Below are 21,258 nucleotides of genomic sequence, written 5' to 3'. Positions count from 1 at the left end.
CCCTCATACCTACCCCAAACCTATAGGTCCATACTTCAAACTGGCAAGTTTTATAGTGGTGCAGCAGTAGCGTTGTTGCCTCACAGCAAGAGTGCGGGGAGTGCCTTCTGTGTGGAGTCTGCATGTCCTCCCCATGGTTGGGTGGGCGTTCAAAAGACATGCGTAAATGGCCATGCCTTCATTGAAGGTTGAATGTCGAGCTGGCACCTTGGCGTTCGTGAAAATCTGCTGCCAATCATTAGCAGACCAAAGTTCCACTGTGGCGACCCCTAACCGGGAAAAGCCGAAAGACAACAACAATTCTATATACTTATTCCGTCTAAGGGACATCACTTTTACAAACAGGTTTCTCTCACAGATTAAGCACTTCTAACTGGCTAATATTACCTCCTTGTCCCACCATCATGTCTTTCCACTTCACAGTATAACCTGGGTTTTGCAGGTAATAGACAAGCTTTAGATCAGCAACCCTAAAATACTCTTGTATATGTGGACCCGCAGTCCTCCCTCCTCTGCTTACACGATTATTTTCTGCTGTTTGACTCTGTATCCCTTAGCATTCCAGATATACTGTCTATCCCTTTTTATTACTCTGTCTTAAAACGTCTTTGCTAGGTAATATAAGAAAACCTGTGCTGCATCTAGGATAAGTGATACCACAACATTTTTATTGTTTAAATTCTTTGTTCTATATCACAAATTACTAATTTCCACCTTTTCAAAATTCTTCTGGTTTTCATTTCATTTTGTTCCCACAACTCTTTTGTAGAACCTTAAATTTCTTATGTATTCATACTCCAAGATACTTCAACTGATAATGCTGCTAGAGTTGAGGAAAATCTTGAAGTAAGGTGCATATTACAGTATAATTCACTAGTAGCTTTAGTTTTCTCTTCATTTATTTTTATCCTTGAGATATCTCTAAGCTCTCTAAGCAATCAAATCAACTCAGGTAAGCACCCTCTGGGTTAGTCAGACACAAAATTACATCATTTGCAAATAAAGCCAAATTTCTTCCCTTCCTTTCCAGTGCCATCCATTAATTTCTTAATGATGAATTTTCTGAGAAAAGGGGTCCAACTACTGTGCAAACAATGAAGAAGACAGAGGCCATTCCTGCCCAGTCCCTGTCCCGATCTTAATGTCCTTTGGCATTCTAGCATTTACATTTAAAGTTGCTGTGGAATCTTTTTAAATCCCCTGCAAGAGCCTTATAAGTTTCTCTGGGAACCTCATGTACTGTAAAAGTGCCCATAGGTAGTCCCAGTGAACCTTATCAACAGCTATTCTGGGAATTTCTCCTACTCCTGTTTCTTTATCAGGTTTAAAATATTTTCACTTGTCATAGGTCTAATTAATTCTAAACTTTCTGTCTCATTGATTTTTGAATAGTACAGTATTTTGTAAAAGTTCTTTTGATTTCTTACCCCGGTCACTATTTACTTTTTGTATCTGGTATAGCTTCCAATAGAATTCCATAAATACCTTTCTCATCCTCACAGAATTGTTTACTATTCTACCTATTTCTCCATCCTTTGTCTTCAGTATGTATCTTCTTGATTTTTGTTTTTGTGAGCACAAGAGAAGCATTGTTTGCTGTCTGGGGCCATAAGCTTGGTAAAAAAAACTGTAAGAGTTTTTTGTTTCTGCTCTAATGGTTCTCCAATGTCTTCTTTATACCTCTATCCAATTCTGTAACCTCCTCCACTTGTTCTGGTATAAGTAAGCAATTCTCTATTTTCCTACAGTTCTTTTATTTTATTTAAATTACTTTTTCTGTTACTTAACCTTTTATTCTATTCCCTTTGTTCCTGCTCTTTAATTTTTTTTTATTGTCACATTAAGCCTGTCCCAGCTTTCAAAAACATCTCCTTGTTCCCCATCTAAGTTGATAACAAAATTATCTTCCAAAACACTTTTTATTAAATCCTTTATTTGTTCTCTTTACCCATCTTTTTATAATTTGGAATGCCTTTCCCCCAAACCCTGGACCCCACAACTAAGCTATCACTTGTAATGATAATATAGGCTGTGTTTGAAAATCGCCTACCAGATATTCATCTTCACTTGCATTATAAGTGGATAAAAGTGAATGTATGGAGTATCAGAATCTCCAACTGCATTCACAGAAAACATCTTGCCAAAAAAAACTTTTTTAAGTGTTCTGGCAGGGAGGCAACCCCCCCCCCCGACACCCCACTGAACATACTGAACATCTGTCTATCTATCTATCTATCTATCTATCTATCTATCTATACATATACATCAACTCTGAAGTCACACATACTAGAAAAGGGGGGGATTCCCACTTTTACCACACTTCGCCAACATTGATTTCCTGTGGAGTAACTCCAATCGTTGGTGAGTTGAAGCTCAGGCAGGCGAAGCTTGAGAGTTCAAGCTTCAGCCTCTAGTAGGACAACCCTCATTGTTTTTTTTATTATGTATCTACAATCTGTTTATTTATTTATTGACTTTTGTTTACTGAGATTGTTCTAGATTGTATACCGCGTCATCCATACCTGAAAGTAAATTGCCTCCACTCTTGCTGCTTTCCGCCAAATCTCTCAAGCCATACATTTTTAAATAATTTTAATAATTTTTCTTCTGAAGACAGTTCTGTCTGGGACATCTCATAACATCTACCTTATCTAACACCACATTCCAGTCTCCTGCCAGCACTTCAAACTCTTGAATAAAGGCTATCACTTATCCCATTAATTCACAAATATCGACTCTATGAACACTGGGAGGGATATACGAATTGCCTAGGGTTACCCTTTTAATGACCATATTCATGTACAAATCTCCCTTGACCATCCACTTTTTTCTCCTCTATCCTAATAAGGTCACCCCTCTTAATGATTATTACCCCTCTTTTTCTTCCTTGATGCCTGCATGGATAAATGCCCCCCTCTTTAAGAGCCCTCATGCTGTATTGTATTAAAATGGGTTTCCTGGAGCATAATTAGTTGCAGTCCCATAGTTTACTAATAGTCCCTTCCCAACAATTTGTTTTCTGTAGAAGCTTTTCTGTTTTCGGTACCTAATGTTGCCAGTAGTATAATTGCTGCAACATAACTAATCTGACAGAATGCAGCTTTAACAAATTTTGAAGGACTTGTTTCAACTTAGCAACCCAACAAACTATATAAAAAAAACCTTTGGTGCTAGTTCATTAATCTTCCTCCTTATAGCCATAGTGCACTGCTTTAAAAATATACCTTCCTCCTCAGTCTTCATCTTCATGTCCCCCCAACAGATGACTAGCACAAAAATCATATACATATCTTTTTAGAGGTTTTTTTTTCCTTTTCAAACAAAGTACTTGTGCAGATCCACTCTAATAGTCAATCCCCCATTCTCATTTACTGCACACTTGTAAATGATCCAATCGCACTATCATCCTTAGGAATGTGGAAAGGATATTACATGCCTCACAACTGTCCTGCCATGATACTTCTTGACGAGATTTCTAGTTCCATAACTGTTATCTCACTATTTTTCTGTCACCATCCCTCATGTTATAAAATCCCTCCATATTTTCAGTTCACCAATTGCTTTAAAATATTAACATAAAAGTATCTTATGATACTCCCTCACCCAAAACAAAAGTGTGTCTTATGTATATAAAAATCAACCCAAACATCAAGACCTTCTCCTAGTAGCTGAGTGGGTTCCCAGGTAAAACAGTAACGAGTAATAACAAAACCAAGAAACTCAGAATCTAGACATCTATAGTAAAAACACTTTAATATCAAGCAGCAAAGCTTTGAAGTTCAAAGACTCAGCACTGAGAAAGAGCCCTTGAGATTCAAACCTTTGCTGATTGATATTAAAATGTTTTTTTTACTTTGGACATCTGGATTCCAAGTTTCTTGCTTTTGTTATAAAAATCAATCCCACATGTTTAACTTCCACAAATGTCCAAAACAAATGACTATTTCAAATTAAAGTCATTTCTTTCATAAATCACCAAACAAACAAAAAAATCAAGAGTGTGTACATTATAAAAAAAAGACAGAAAATTCACACTATCATTCAGCTATCATGCATATGATTGCAAGACCCAGGCATTTTAAAATCTACCTGCAGTCTTGCCATACCACATTCATCAAAAGCTTGCATAGATCCAGTAAAAATGATAATAATTAAAAATGTTGAGTAGAGAGCATCCTATATATATGTGTGTTCAGAAGTCACCACACAATATTGATTTTTTATTGTTTTATTATTTTACATTTGTTGGCCAGGTTTGTCCAGCTGAGCTGATAGCCTTTTTTCAGTGGAGGCCTGGGGAGAAAAGCTCCACAAATTACAATAAAAAAATTTAAATGAACATAGTAATTATAGACAAAGCAATAGCATTTTCAAGTTGGAACAGTAAAAGCATAAAACTTATTTACAGTGTTAGAGTTGACATTTAGGTTACGATTTTTGCAGAAAAACAGAATGTGAAGTTTGTAAGTGCAGTCAAGGTATTTACAGTTAGGATCATACAGGCAATTTATAAATATAAATATTTTTAAGATTGGGTGACAGGTAATTACCTGGATAAGATGAATAAGAGCAATAAGACATAACTAAAATATTACCAATGAGGGCAGAAACAGTGACCTTCATAGGTGAGGACGACAGTTTATGAAGGGTGGATACAGTGGCATGACCAGCAATTTTTTAGGTAGTCTTTGGTGGCTAATTTAAATTCTTTGAGTTGTTTAAGTGATCTAATCTGCAATGGGAGTTTGTAGTTGTATATGGTAATACTAGTAAGTTATTTAAAATTTCAAAATAGTAAAATAGGTTTGTTGCCAAGACTCCTTGTCCACTGCTTCTTCTAGATTCTGATCTTTATGCCTAATCTCCTCTCTCTCTCTCTCTCCAAGACTTCTCATACTTTCTTAGTTTTTAAACATTTTCTCTCCTTATCCTGGAACTTTTCTACAGAATACTGGGAAAGGCTTTAATGGCCAACGTTCTCTGCTCAATTTCTGCAACAGTTTCTTTTGTGCTGTACCTTAACCATTGTTACCATGTAATTCTTATGCTTGGTAAATTGCCTGCAGTGCTCCAATTCTGCCACGCCTTCCTCCAGAGCAAAAACAGTCTTTCCTCCCAATGGGAAAAATCTAACTATAGCTGGGTACAGCAGTTTAAATCGAGGGCTGAGGTTCCTACAGCAGTTTAAATTGAGGGCTGAGGTTCCTACAGCAGTTTAAATCGAGGGCTGAGGTTCCTACAGCAGTTTAAATTGAGGGCTGAGGTTCCTACAGCAGTTTAAATCGAGGGCTGAGGTTCCTACAGCAGTTTAAATTGAGGGATGAGGTTCCTACAGCAGTTTAAATCGAAGGGCTGAGGTTCCTACAGCAGTTTAAATCAAGGGCTGAGGTTCCTACAGCAGTTTAAATCAAGGGCTGAGGTTCCTACAGCAGTTTAAATCAAGGGCTGAGGTTCCTACAGCAGTTTAAATTGAAGGCTGAGGTTCCTACAGCAGTTTAAATCGAGGGCTGAGGTTCCTACAGCAGTTTAAATTGAAGGCTGAGGTTCCTACAGCAGTTTAAATTGAGGGCTGAGGTTCCTACAGGTTCTGAAGCAGGACATAAATATTTCCTCCTTGTTAGTGTTGTTACTGTCCAACAAAGAGGATCCTAGGCCTTAAACACATGTCCTATATGGACCGGCTCAAAAAACTCTAACTCTTCTCTGTCTCATATTGCCTACTTAAGGGTCATCTCTGCTTGACTTACAAAGCCATGTCTGACCCAGTGCTGTTAGAAATGCTACATCTAAAGAAATCCCTCCGCACCACATGCTCCAGAGACCTCAACCTCATTACCACAATCAACAGAACATGCTGGAGGGACAGGTTCATAACCCAGGGTCTGCCCATGCTATGGAAATGACTTGCCTTGGTGACAGTCTCAAAGAAGTCAACTAGGTTAAACAGACAAGATCTGCCCTTGCCAAATCTGAACTGGGTGGGGTCAAGTGCTTGGAGATTGCCTATGTCCTTGTTTATTAGATCCATAATATTATGTTCCATGGTTTTACAGATCAGACTTGTCAAGCTAATGGGGCGATAGTTTCCAGGGTCAGTAGTGGCACCACCTTTGTGCAAGGGGATGACAATGACAGTTCTCCATTCTGCTGGAATGAAGTCTGTACTTAGGCTGTGCTTGAATAGGGTGGTCAATGGTGAAGCCAGTTCTTGCTGGAGATGATGCAAAATGCATCCTGGGATACTGTCAGGTCCCATGGAAACAGAGTTTATTGCCTTGGATAGGACCTGTAACACCTGAGCTACGGAGATGTGAGGTGCGGGACAAGTATCTGGGATGTCAAAAGAAAAGGGCCTTTGGGGGGCAGAAAGGGGGGGGGTGTAGTTTGCTCTGAACCTATGTACTAGCAGGTTGGCTAAGTCAACAGGATCAGTGTAAGTGATACTGTTAAGTACTAATTCGGAACAAACCTGGGCCTTGCCATGGAGGTTCCTGATGTAACTGAAGAAGACTTTATGTTTTCCCTTTATTTTGGAGGCTAGTTTTTATTCATAATTTTGGCTTTGAAGGTTTTCAAAAGTGGTCTAATTTTCTTGTTGAGACTAAGGAGGGAGTTTTTCCAATTTGGAATTTGTTCCTTTTTTACCTTTGAACAACAGTTTCTTCCTTTTGTTGTAAAGCCTATTGATAGAGGATGTCCACCAAACAGGTTTGCGTTTCCTTGAGGAGCAGGTTTTAGTTCTATTGGGTATGGCTGAGTCGATGCAGTTGTACAGGAGCTTGTATACTGCATTGGCGTACTGTTCAGCATAGTTGTCTGCATCCTCTGAGGGGGATGGTGGTGTGAAGGTACAAATACCCTCCCTTAGGAGGTTGTGGTCAGCTTTTGAGAAGATTTTTAGCTTGATTATGGCGGGGAGGGGATTGGGTGGGATCAAAACTTCAAATGAGACAGTCTGATGATCTTATCTCAACAGGAAAGAACATACAATGGGAATGGTGCTGTGGTCACCAATGTTGGTGAGAACCAAGTCCAGAATGTTGTCTCCCCTTGTGGGGGATGAGACCAGCTGGTCTAGTGTGTTAGAACTGATGAAGTCAAGGAATCTTTGAGAGAGTGCATTAGTGTAAGAATAGTTCACCCAGTCTGTGGTGGGGTAGTTGAAGTCACCAAGAAGCAGGGTGTTACGGGGTACCTTGATGGAGTCAAGTAGATCCAGGTAAGAGCAATGGGTGTTCTGAGTCATAGAAGGGGGTCTATAGCTGGCTATAACTTGGATGGGTGTCTTACCAACTGTCAGTTGCACCTGGGATAGTTCCAGTGCATCATGCTGGCAAACCAGTCTGAAGGTGTACCTGTCCTTCATGAAGATAGAGACTCCACCACCGTTAATCTTCCCAACCTCATTTTGGGTTGGAATGTGTGGAATGAGGTATAGCATAGTAAGGCAGGGGTGCTCTCCACAGCTCTGAACCAAGTTTCCATGACTGCACAGACATCGGCATCTTCCAGTGCAAGGAGAGCTTCCAGTGAGTCCATTTTCAGGTTAAGGTTCCTAGTGTTAAGCAGTATGACTTTCAGTTTGTTTTTGACAGATCGTTTATGTTGGAAGGTTTGTCTTTGGTACATTGCCTAAAAAAGACACAATGGGGGAGGTGAAAGCCTTGGCCAGGATCTGGAAACCCAGTAGTAACAGGTAGAAGCCATCTCTGGCAAAGTATCGAGGCCTGTCGACCATGTCATCCCAGGCAGACAGATACTGGATACCCTTGAAATGACACCAGAAACTAAGAGAGTTGTTTAAGTGAGTTATTTTTTGTTGGTATTGTAGTATCATTCTTGGTGAAGGTAGGATGCTGCCTAGGGCTAGGGTCATACTTGCCTGGAACACATACCTCAGTCATGTCTATCTTCATATAGTCCAGGGAGATATGTCTCAAGTCATTCACACCAACATGGACAATGACAGAGTAATACTTGTACTTGTGAAGAGACTTAAGTGCGTGCGTGATGTGGCAGATTCTGGTACTAGACAGACAATTGTCCATGACCTTCTACTTGTCAAGCCTGGTGAGGTGGACATCTGTGTGTCTCACAACTGAGTCACCAATGACTAGTATGTTTGTTTTTATGTTATGCTTTGTGAGCTGTGTTTATGAGACACTGGTATGTTGTATGCTGTATGTGATGTGTTTGGTGTGTGTAGAATGTTTGTGAATGTGTTTTGGAGGTCTCTGTTTAGGTAAGTTTTTATTGAGGACTTCTGCATGTGTGCGTGTGTGTGTGTGTGTGTGTATGTGTGTGTGTGTGTGTGTGTGTGTGTGTGTTGTGCTTGGCTATGTGATGTGAGTGGTGTAGTATTTGTGCTGGCAATCTCCTCTTTGTCAGGAGTACTGACTGTGGCGTGAGAGAGCATGGACATCAGGTTACTGGTGTACATGCATTTCTCGCAGGTGGAGGAATTATGTGCTAGATGAAGAGGGCTATCAGTAAACATGAGGCAGTTGCTACTCAGTCTCAGTATGCTCATGTCAACCACGCTGGCAGGAGAAACTGATGGGAATTGTCCAGACATAGTGTTCCGAATGCTTGGGCGGACTTATAGAGAGAGGGTTTTGTTAAGGGTTTGTCCACAAGAGTGTACACCACTTCAGTTTTTTCCAGGCTTCGATACATTTTTAATATACTCTCCCACTGACTCATTCATCCTTAAAATCTTTTGATAAACCATGTCCATTTTATCATGCAGCTGTGTTATTTCACTGCTCCCCTTTTTCCAGTCACTTGTCTGAATTTTTATGGGCCACTCTCAAGACGTCTCTAGCGTGACAGATGCCTGATGCTTCCTTTTTTACAATCTTCTTTTGATGTTAACTTACTGCTCATCACTGAATTCTCAGCTCTTAATGATAGACTACTTTAGCCTTTAACAAAGGGTAACTTAACTTTTTTTTATTATTATTCATGTCATTTTAGGTAAGGGGACATAAAGCCACATTCACTCAGAGTGACACCATACTGGAAGCCCCCGAAATCTGAGATAAACATCATCCTGAGAAAGTTTTTTTTTTTTTTTGTGCCAGTATCCACAAGCCTTCCCTTTTGCTTAAAACATTTTATTATGCATATAATTACACACATTTAACTTATATTATCTAAAACACATTTATTATGTCAATTAATATTTGTATCTATGTATCTATTAATAAGCAGCTATTTTTCTTGTACAAAGTTTGTTGAACTGGCTGTTTGATTCAAGTCTAGTTAATCTATGCCAAAATTAACATTTTAAATGCCTGATTCCACCTCATGAGGCATTTGATCAGTTTTTGCTGTTAAGTGGATCTTAGTAAAGAACTGTGGCAGTGCCACATAATTCCTGAGTAGTCTAAATACTCTTTTAGCCAGAGTGGAATTTAAGGATGGCTTCTTAGTTCTGCACAGTAGAATGCTTATCACCAAATACATTATCAGGGTTTCGGGGAGAGGTTTTGATGCTTTCAGCTGAGGTATCCAATTGCATTAAAGCTCTATCAGACTTATTTTCAATGACAAGAATGTGACTATTTCAAAAAGATTCTATATGTGTACGCAAACAGTTATAATTTTTAATTTGGCAAGTTGTCTATTCTTCACCTTGCATCACTGTTGTTGAAATAATTTTATTCATTACTACAGGCTAAACTTTACTTATCTGTTCAAAGTTTTGTCAATCTTTGTAACAAATTTTGAGTACAGACATCATCTGTTATCTTCCCATTATATATCCCTTCCCACTGCTTCACCTGGTGCATGTAGACATTACGGCATAACAACAGAAAATCTGAAATGTCCCCTGATGACTGTCTAAATGATGGTTCCTGCTGGTTGACCCTCACCCCGGTGATGGGGGATGAATTGGAAAATTGTCTGGAAGGGGGCTGATGCTTTAAAAGACATTGAAAGCAGAAAGAGAAAAAAAAGTCTGGAGTACAGCAACTGGTATATACATAGCAGCAGTTTTCTATTACCTTTCTTAAAAACTGGAGACATATAAAAGTCCTTCCTTTTTCTGGAAATATATTAGCCTCTAAGACAACATTCTGTAGCTAAGTCAGATAAATTTAAAGACCTAAATATCAACAACAGCACCCTTTCCCCCATTGTCTACATGAGGTTGGGATGTCACTTCAGCTGCTATTTTCTTTCTTGATTCAATGACATCCTTCCACTTTCTTTGGTGGTCTTGCCTGTCTGTTCCATGATGCCCTCATTTCCTCTTGTCATGTTCCTGTCTCTCCCAAATCTTCTTCACCAGATTGTCTTTTTTTTCCTGCACATGTGCCTGAACCACCTTAATCCGTTCTCTTTGACAATCTCTGCAGCATTCTGCAGGTTGCCTGAAAAGAAAGGCAAATTCTATTACTGATAGCTTAGAGGTTAAGGCGTAAGATTACCAACTGGGAGACCTAGGTTCAAAACCTGGTTGTGACAGCTGGGCAGCAGGAGGATGTGCATGGAAGAAAGACCTGGCAATCTACTTCCATAACATGCCATGAGAACTGTGTGAGGGCCTACCCATAGAGTCGCTGTGAGATGATTTCAACTTGAGGGTATCTGTCTTACCTTTGTCATTCAAGAGTTTGTCATAATGGTTAATGTTCTTGTCTCATAAGCACAAGGTCCAGGGTTTGATTCTGACCTTGGGTTATTGTCTAGGCTTAAAGTGGCCCTTCAGGGCACTTAGCCAAGCATTCAGCTATGAACCTAAGTATCCGTAACATCTGAGAAGTGCACTGCATCAAAGCCATTCCTGTCCTTTTTCTTTCTTCTTGTCTGGGACTGGTTATTCAGGCATTCGAAAATTAGTATGACTACCAAAGAGTGTACTTCACCAGAGGAATTGTTCTTCTTTTCTTTGCGTTTGTCAGGACTATTAGTTGCACTTTGGCAGTTCTAACTGGCAGGGGATGCTACATCAAGGTGCTTGAATTATAGACTTTTTGGGTTTCTTTTACATGGTAAGGCTTCAGTCATTGACCATAAATTATTATAAATAACATCTACAGATGTAGCTAGAGAGCAGTTTGCCCGTATGAAATAATTTTGCAATTGACATACTGTCATACTGTTATGAATATATAATTATATTAAAGAATATTTTAGGTACTTGCATATTATTGCAACCACGTTGCAACCGTCTCACGGCTGTATATGCACTGCTGACAAATCTCAAGGAACAGATCACAGATAACGTAAGTACCCGTATTTGTAGTAATAAAGACAGTGAAACTGAACAGATATCTTTTGTGTGAAACAGCTTTACTGGAGACTTAATATGTACAAATAAGTAGAACAGGTCCACAAAGAAAAATGGTCATCATCTTCTAAGCCCTTATTCCTAGTTTCTGCTGAGTACCACATGATTTATTCAAGCAGTGCTTAAATCCTAATTTTGAGGACCTGAGCTTTAAGAATAACACTTGTGCATTTTGTGGTGTTGCTCTATAAATGGTGTTTTTTGGATGCAATATTTTGTGATCACCACAGGACGTGGCCATAACAATCAACCTCATAACACATAAAATCTGGAAAAAGCCCCAAAACTAGGGACCAGTTTTACAGATTGGTCTCATCAACTTGGAAAGTTGCTACAATGAAAGGTTTGCTGTTACTGTGCATTTTTTTGAAGGACATGAAGTCCGAAACTCAAAACACCTGTCATTATTTGGTGAATTCACTCCTCATTCATTTTTCCCCAAAATCCTGAAAACCACACACATTTTATGAGGAACACACCAACAATATGAGGCAAAAATGTGCCCATTCTGCAGTAATGTGGACAGTTGAGAGGTATCGATGTGGAATTGTCGTCTACTTCCCACAAGGGTGCGCTTCTGTACCCACAAACATGATTTAAGGACTATTACATTAAGTTGCACTTCAGAAGCAGCGCAACTCCAGGGTAATTTCAAAGTGGTTATAAGGCTCATAGTGAAAGTACACAAAAAACTGTTAGCAGAACAGCAGAAAGGCAGTAAAGCCATCAAGTAAGGTTCACGGGTGTGAGTGATACTCACACATACCGAAACAGAGCTAAGATTCAGTGTGGTTGCGATAATACGTAAGTACCGTATTTTATTTGTTTGAGAACAATTATTGCTACTGTCTTATTGTTCTAGTGAAGGACATCCTCACAGCATTGTTGTGACTGTTGCTGTTTGAGAGACTGTTTAACTATCAGCTACCATAATATGTTTGTTGGCTCATTAAAAGAACAATCAGTAATGGATGGTGTTGGTATCATATTAGACAGCCACATCTGAGAAAAGGATTAATGATAGTTTGGTACACAGAAGACTGGTTGACAGGGAGAGTCCAGAGAATAATTGGTAGTGGAAGACTGGTCACCATTAGGTCCCACACCACAAAGTACCACTAGGTACCACAAAGTACCAGTGGCACTGGCATTATGTGTGGTACATTTTGTTTTTGATCCCAGCATATATCTGGGGACGCAGAACAGGATCATCTTATTTGCTGAACATATGAAGATAGAGGCAATCATAGATTCAGAGAATGTACCAGACAACTGGACCATGAGGTCATGTGCACCTTGTGAATATCTACCCTTGGACTTTACCTTCTTTTTCAAGGAGCAATAGGGCAATCATATCTGTGGTGATTTTATGCGTACACAATCAAATTGTCCAATTGATCTGGTGGGAAGTTTGTTTCACAGAAGGGGTAGTTGTGCATGACAAATCTGTCTGTCTGTCCACTGTGATTTGTTTATTTGCTGAAGCAGATTCAAATCTTTGGTTCTAGTGTTTGCAGGACTGTTTGATTTGTGGAGAGGTCTTGGACTGCTGGATCTCTAATGGTGCAGAAGGCAAGACAGATATTGCCAAATACAAGGGCAAGGCCTTTAGTATCTCTTAATAGCTCAGGTTCTTTAGTTCCATGCTGTTTTTTTGTCAAGAACCTTTGGGAAAGTATAAATACCTTAAGGACTGTTATATATAGGCTGTGAAATGGAAATGTTGAAGACATTTGCATGACAGTAATAATAATTAAGTGTTTTACATTTCAGGAACCAAAAATGTAGGAGTAGTTTGTGAGGTGGGGAATTAGGTTGAGTAGTTTGGGATAATTATCACATCACAGACAAACTACCTAGGGTAATGGTTAACTTAAACAAAGAACTGGATTGAACTACCAGGGAGTGGATTCAAAGGAGGGTTGAATAATAATGACATCCTACACTTCACTGGTGAGGCCTCACCTGAATTACTGCATACAACAACAACAACAACAACAAAGCTGTGTTTCAACACAATGAGCTATTGAGAAACTGCCACAGTTCTCGGGTCCTTTCATGAAAAAAGAAAAAAACAAGTAAGTTTCAGTTGAATGTTCCAAAAAAGAGCAACATGGGTGTAGAAAATTGAAGGACTGGATTACGTGGATAATATAAATAAATTCAAGATGAACTTATTCAGCAAGTGAGAAACAGGATATTGCATGAGTGTATACAATAATGAAGGATTGGGAGGATTTATTTAGGAGAAAAGACATAAGGAGTAGAAAAGTGGCATTTGGCAGGTAGAGGGGGTACAGTTTAAACAGGATAAGAGGAGGTAATCTTTCATGCACAGGGTCATAGAAATCTCAGTTACTTTTCTGATGGAAATTGCAAAATGAGCGAAAGAAGGAGGGAGAAACAGGTGGGGGGAGGTCATTGCTAGTAGTGTGCCATAGCATCTAGGTAGAGTAGGCAGATGAGTGATCACCTTTTAGGCCCCCTTTTGTATGTTTCTATGCATGTATGTTATTACTTCATGCACTAAGTTTATAGATAATATTCAGTAACATCATAATAGTCAATGATTTTGTCTTCTAGGATGTTGTAAAAGAGATGAATCGCCTGGGAATGATGATAGACCTGTCACACACCTCAGTGTCTACTGCAGATGCTGTTCTTAACATCTCTAAAGCTCCAGTGATTTTTAGTCACTCGTGTGCGTCTGCTATTTGCAACATAAGCAGAAACATCCCAGATCATACACTGATGGAACTGGTACGTTAAAACGGAAAGAGCTTCAGTTGAAGTATTTATATTGTTATCTTTTGTGGTAGTTTTATAACAGAAGGCTATGGTGAAAACAGCATATATGAATCAATGGCCAATATTTTTCTTATGATTTGAAGATCTTGCCAATAGATCCTATTAATTAGCAGGAGGAAGTGGAGAATGGATTCTCCTACTGGGATCATGACCTTATAATTGGCGGAGGAGTTGGCATGTCCTTGACATACTCAGTTGTCTGGACGAGGAGTATTATGTTCCTGGTATGGTCACTGGGTCACCCTTGGAAAATCAGTCTGAACAGAGGGGCTAGACAAATATTAATCCAGAATGTTCCCCATGATAATTCACTTAAAGAGTCTGATAACTTCATCTAGAACAGGAATACAAGGACTGTCATCAAGAGCTATCCTGAGGCATGTTCTTGTAAGTGCTTTTTCATTAAGTATTTTTAATCATGCATTGTTTTACTGCAGTTAGTTGGAAGTAAACTGTCCTTTAACCAGATTTCACTGTAAAGCTCTCTGAAAATTCTTAGTGTGTGTGTGTGTGTGTGTGTGTGTGTGTGTGTGTGTGTGTGTGTGTGTGTGTGTGTATATGTGTATATATATATATATATATATATATATATATATATATATATAGATATATATATATGGGTCTACTTCAATGTATCGAAGCTTCACAACTTCGAAACCCATATGGTCGAGAGGATATCATCGATGTTTTGAAACATTGAAAACTGAAAGAAATGACCTAAATTAAATAAAAATTATTAGCTTTACATTTATGTAGGGGGGAAAGCCCCTCTGTGCCCCCCGTACCCCCAGCTAATTAAATATATCATCTCTGAAATTGCACTGCACCGAGGATAATGGTTACTCTCTCATTCTGCGCTGCATGGCGATTTCAGTTCAAAGTTTTCGAAGTTTCAAAACTTCAATGATATGGTCTTGACTGCATGGGTTTTGAAGTTTTGAAACTTCTATAAACTAAAGTAGCATATATATATATATATATATATATAAATATATATATATATATATATATATAAATATATATATATATATATATATATACGTATATATATATATATATATATATATATATATATATATATATATATACATATATACATATATATATATATATATATATATATATATATATATATATATATCTATATATATATATGGATGTATAGATTGACAGGTGTGCAAGATTGCATAAATACAGGGGTTAGGAAATTTGCCCTTACTATCTCGGAGTTAGTCTACATAATTAGCAGGGTGTATAGGGGAGCAGGGGGACTTATTTTCCTACAAAAATATATTATTTCATGCTTTAAATATTAAAATATTGCATGTAGTGCAGCTGCTTATTGATGTATGCATATTGCATCAACTTCCATGTTTCTGGACATCTGTGGTCGATGTTCTTGCAGTCCATTTTTAGGGGTCTTCATTTATAAGTAGTGCACCCATGTATGTGTGTGTGTGTGTGTATATATATATATATATATATATATATATATATATATATATATATATATATATATATATTCATAAAGTAGCCCATGGCTGGACATTTGGTAGGAAGGGATAGTGACTTTGGAGAAGCAGTTATTTCCTTCTATCAAGTAGAGGAGTGTTTTGTACAAGGGGTTTTCCTTAGAATTGAGGAGTACTAGCTTGGGGGAAATATCTGAAAGCAAGACTGCCTGAAGTATGTCTCATGAAGCATTGGTGACTCTGTTGCATTCTGCTATTTATTGGCCTGATAAAAGAAGAGCCTGTGTTTGCTGGTAATGGAACTGTATGTAAAGTATAATGTTTAAGATTCAAATTGAGAAATGTTTCCCGTAAGGTAGGTACATTTGAGAGCTGTGGTTGGCAGATCTAGATCAAGAACAGTTTAAAATGAGGAAACATCTAGTCTGTAAAGAGTGATGGTCTGGCAGCTGGCTTAGAGGATTAAGCAACTGTTAAGAGGTTGTTTTCTGTGGTCCAGTGGTGCAAGGTTTGATTCCCCCAGCCTCCATCGCCTAACTGACTCTGAACAAGTCACTTAACCAGACAGCGCTCCCAGGCTGAGTAAGAAAAAGGTCCACAGAGACCAGTGCTCTACCCGGGAAATGAAATGATTTAAGCATTCACTGACCAAATTGTATCCCAATTACTGAAGTTTTATTTAAATCTCAGAATTTATGTGTCGGTCATAACTTGTATCCCAGTTACTGACGTTTTATTCACATCTCAGAATTCATGGGCTGATCATAACTGGTGATGATACCTCCATAAGTAAAAATGGATTTGGTTTAGATTTAAGCAGTTTCTCAGACTTTGAGTCAGTGAGACATGATTTGTTGAGAGTTACTGCCTAAAAGGCTGGTTATGTAGATTAAACCATCATGTTTTCTAAAACTTCTTACTAGTGTGGGTTGTGTTTCGTAAATGATGATGTGATGACCTTTTTTTCAACATTTTCTAACTGAAAAGTTTTGATGAAACAACTTTTGTAATGTTTTGAAATGCCAGTATCAAAAAAAAAAGCTGTGAACAAATTATGTGGTTAATAGACTGCCTTCCAATCTGCTGCATTCGAAAAGAATCCAGTTCCTGCTTCTAAGTGCAACATATGAAAAAGCAGTCACATGTCTCATTTTATATCATTTTTTGGTTTATCATAAACCTTCAGGCTCCCTTTATGGGCTTAAGCTTAGCATGAAAGGTGCATATTGAGGTTTTCGGCTAGGTTGTGAATTCCTGAGGAGTTCAGAGAAGCTTGCAAACAGACATGCAGAGTGATAACAAATAGCATTAGAGAAAAGACAAAGCCAAAGACCAAATACCTAAGCCGAAATACAGTCCTGCTCTGGGGCTTGCAATTCTTTCTGAATCTCATTCAAATAAGTCAAACTATAAACTAGTCTTAATGGTAAGCTGACAATAAATAAATAAATAAATAAATACTACATGAGGGAGGGTCAGCTAACTTTGCTGTAGAGCACCATGTCGCCTCTAGTTGGCCGTGACACAGAGCGGTAAAGCCCTTAATGTGACCTTGCTGACTTAAGACTGATTAGCAACTTGAGCACCAGACAGGGAAAGGGTAGAGTAAGTGACTAACACTGAAATATTAACTGCCCCATTCTGGGGTAGGGAGGAGGTCTGTTATGTGACATTATTACTAAGCTATATGGGTTAAATTCTACATAGGATATAATAGCCGGACAGCCTCCGAGGTTCAGGGCACCTTCCACGTGCCCAAATCATTTGTCAGCTGACTGAAAAAAATAGGTTTAGAAGGCTAGCCCTTCAGAGTTTTATGCCAACTGAAACAGAGAGGCCGAGCCCCAAGAGGACATTGCTAGGAACAGCAAAATATAAATGTTCACACTTTGGCATAAAAAAAACATCAAAAAACAAGGGGGTAGAGGGAGGCAGTGGCTACTGCAGCAGTGATCAATCAAATGTCTACTGTTATGGTAAGTCTACTTACACAGCCATACTATGTTCTTCATATTGATCACTGCTGCCTAAGCTATATGGGTAGATTACCATAGCCTACAACAACTGGGATGCCGAAGGAGAAGGATCCAGGAGGCCCTGGAGAATGGTTCTAGTAAAGCCTGGCCTAGACTGGAGAAGGAACCCAGATTGTAGTACTTTGTCAAAGTATGTACAGGGGATCAAGTTGCTCCTTCTAGAATACTTCTAGAGACCAACCCTTTCTAAAAGTCATAGATGAAGCCAAGGCCCTGGTAGAGTAGGCTTTGACCTTGACTGGAGTAGTTTTGTTGTGATGGGAATAACAAAAGGTAAAAGCCTGAAATAACAATTTGGAAATAGTCTGTTGTGACACAAGTTGTCCCTTCTTCTTACCTTCTCAAGAAATGAGCAACTGATCAGAAGTTCTAAAAGATTTTGTTCTGTCAAAATAGTACCTGAGTTGTCTGTGGATGTCCAAGGTATCAAGTATCCTTTCTCCCTCATTCTGGGACTCAGGAAAGAACACAGGGAGATTGATAATTTGGCTCAAAGTAAATCTGAATGCCACTTTAGGCATAAAAGGATTAGTTCCCAAGAAAACCCTGTGTCTGTGGAAAATGAGATAAGGGTGAGCCACCATAAGAGCTTGCAACGGGTACCCTTCCTGCAGAGGTCAGAACAACCAGCAAAACTATTTTCCATGTTCAGAACCTCATGTCAGCCAGATGAGCTGGTTCAAATGGAGCAAATGTTAGCTTCTCTAACACAAAATTAAAATCCCAAGGAGGGGCCACTGGTTTTTCTTGTGTCTTATGCAAACCTCCTTTCAAAAACATTTTGACATGGGAATGGCTTGAAAGAGGGGGATCCATGGGCAGACATACTGAAATGGTCAACAAATGAGCATTGATAGAGGAGTAAGACAGTTCGTAGGAAAGTAACTCATATTAATTTTGCAAAACCATAAAAATACTATCCTTGAATGAGTACCGGTTATGTTACTGTCACCAACTAGAAACCCTTTTCCATTTGCTAATATATGATTTTGTAGTAGCGGCTTTCTTACCTCCATTAGTACCTGCTGCATGTCCTCTGTAAACAGGTGCCTAAAGGGAAGTAAGACCCTGTCATCCAAGCAGTCAGCTGAAGTTGTTTGCGGTTGGGATGTATCAAACACCAGTGGTCTTTCTGAGTAGATCCTTTCAGTGAGGAAGCTTGTGGTAATTCCCCCTGACAAAATCCCCCCCACCAAAAAACAGGAACAACTGTTGCCTAAGCCAAAAGGGAGTCACCACAATGAGATTGGTGATTTCTTCTGAATCTTCAGAAGTACCCTGGATATCCATGGAAACAGTGGAAAAGCATACTGGAACAATCCTGTCTAAAGAGAAGAAAACAAATCTGTCTTCCAGGCCTTCTTGAGTGGAGTCCTGGAACATAATTTTGCTAGCTGATTGATCAGCAAGCAGGCAACAAAGGTCTGCTTGAGGAACTCCTCACAGCTAGATCAAATATTGGAAGATCCTCTGATGTAGTTTCCGTTTGTGAGGCTCTGCCTTTGTGCTGTTCAGCTTGTCTGCCACACAGTTTTGCTTTGGTGAAACGTAGGAACCCCGTAGAGTGAGATCTATCTGTATAGCCATGTCTCATGCTGACATGGCTAGTCTTCCTATAGAGTAAGACATGGTTCCTCCTTGCTTATTTACCACATCACTGTGGTAATGTCCATAACAAATTGAGGTGGTCCTTGAGACCAAAGGTGATTCAGAGAGTTGAGTGTGTTGATAACAGCAAGCATTTCTTTTACATTTATGTGCTTGTGTTTGACTATGTTGTCTCAGATATCTTGCACTTTTAACCCCCTTGACATTTCTCCAGAAGTGAAGTCTGAAGCATCTGTGGTGACTGACTGCTTTGGAGCAGGAGGGGGAAGGGAAGACATGGATTCAGGTATATGAGATGTTTCCACTGAGTTATTTCTCTTCTCTTCTTACAAATACAAGAAATGAAATATGAAAAGGATAATGGGAGTTGGTGCTGGGGCCCAAGAGACTTCAGATGGCATCGTATGTTTTTGATATGAAGTCTTGCTAGAGGTGTCATGATAATCATAGATGCTTTGAGACCTAGAATCTTGAGAAATTCCCATGCAGTAACTAAAGTTTGAGTGGACCCCCCCCCCGAATAGATCTAAATATGGATCTAGTTTTTTCTGTGGAAGAAAAGCTGTTTTTACTGAGATGTCTAACAAACACCCAAGGAACACAATCCTGTGTCATGGAGTCAAAAAAGACTTTTGAATATTCCCAACGAATCCTAGCCTGCATAGAAGATCTCTCACCCAAGTGAGAGATTCCTAACATTATGAAAAAGAATCAGCAAAGATAAGCAAGACATTTAAAAATGGAAAAATATGTATACCGTGTAGCCTGCAATATGCTATAACCGGAGGCAGAGAACTGATAATGTGATTCAGACATATAAAACCTTAAGAAACATATGAAGTCAGGATGGATAGGAATGTTATGGTAGCCATCTTTTAAATCTAAGGATAAAAAAACACTCAAATGAGGAAGAAGGGGGTAAAAGACCATGTGATGAAAGGATTTTGAACTTAGTCACTATCATAAATTGGTGTAGGAAGAAATGTTCCAGAAATGGTCTTCAAGCATTTTTTTTCTTTGACACCATAAACATTCTTGAATAAAAACCTCTTCCCCACTGTGCTGTATGCCAGGAGAGAAGGGGTTGGTCTGGGTGGATTTGGAATAATTCCCTGGAAAGGAGGGATTTCTTCCCATTGTCATCTGTACCCCTTCTGAATCAGACTCAGAAACCATTTGCCTGGAACAATTTGTTGCCAAAGACAGAAATGGAGATTCAGACTTTCTGGAATGGATTCGGGACTGCCAGGGTGGGGGACAATGTCCCTTAAATACTCATTCTGACTTATTTGACACTCCTCTGTTTTGAAGGATTCCTGCTTTCTTTTTGGAACCTCCCAGACATTTATTTTTAAACATTTGCTTACTAACATTTTGACGAGACTGTTTTGTATCTTGCCAAAATTGGATGAGGGAACAGACTCAGAGGAGGGCTGAAAACTGGAAAGATTTCCTGAATCAGTTTACCCATCTCATTATATTTTTGATAACCTATACAGCAGAGGGACCAAGAAGGGATTTTGCCACACTAAGAGAGCGTATAACAAGAACAATGACTAAGATCCTGTAGAGGTATTACAGGTATTTTGGAATTTTTTTTGAAAATTTGTGTAAAGCAGAGAAATGTGGAAATCAAGAAAAAGCACAAATGGAAATATTTATGGAAGACTTAAATATTCCAAGGTGAGAAGTAGATGAGGCTCAGCATTTAACAGTTATGATAGGAGGAGATGAGATAAAAATGGTGATGTATAGCCAATCTGCAGCAAAGTCTGACAGTATTCCAATTTAAGTTTGGAAGCCGGGAGGGAGGAAAGTGATAAAGATCAGGAAGGTTTTGTTTAAAAGTATTTTAAAATGAAGGTAAGCACCAACATCCTGGAAGAAAGCTGGGGTGGCTGTAATATGGTGGTAAAGACCCAATTCATCCAGCTTCATAAAGGCCCATTTCAGTTTTAAACCATGATTATGAAGTGTTTATGTCTATAATGGGCTAGAAGAATGGTAAAGGTGATGCCAAAATTAATAGATACGG

General features: G+C 38.9%; 1 protein-coding gene across 1 annotated transcript in view; it reads left to right on the top strand.

Moving 5' to 3' along the window:
* LOC122810395 (dipeptidase 2-like) overlaps nt 1-21,258 on the top strand; it is a 501,875-nt gene that overhangs the window by 326,477 nt on the left and 154,140 nt on the right. Inside the window, exon 7 of the mRNA XM_044081997.1 lies at nt 13,883-14,059. Coding sequence (XP_043937932.1) covers nt 13,883-14,059 — 177 coding nt within the window. The remainder of the gene's footprint in view (nt 1-13,882; nt 14,060-21,258) is intronic.

This window comes from Protopterus annectens, chromosome 8.part1 (assembly GCF_019279795.1).
Source record: "Protopterus annectens isolate FY-2018-M chromosome 8.part1, PAN1.0, whole genome shotgun sequence".
In the NCBI taxonomy this organism is placed as follows: Eukaryota; Metazoa; Chordata; order Ceratodontiformes; family Protopteridae; genus Protopterus; species Protopterus annectens.
Note: the sequence above shows the minus strand (reverse complement) of the source record. Positions and strands in the feature narration are given on the sequence as shown.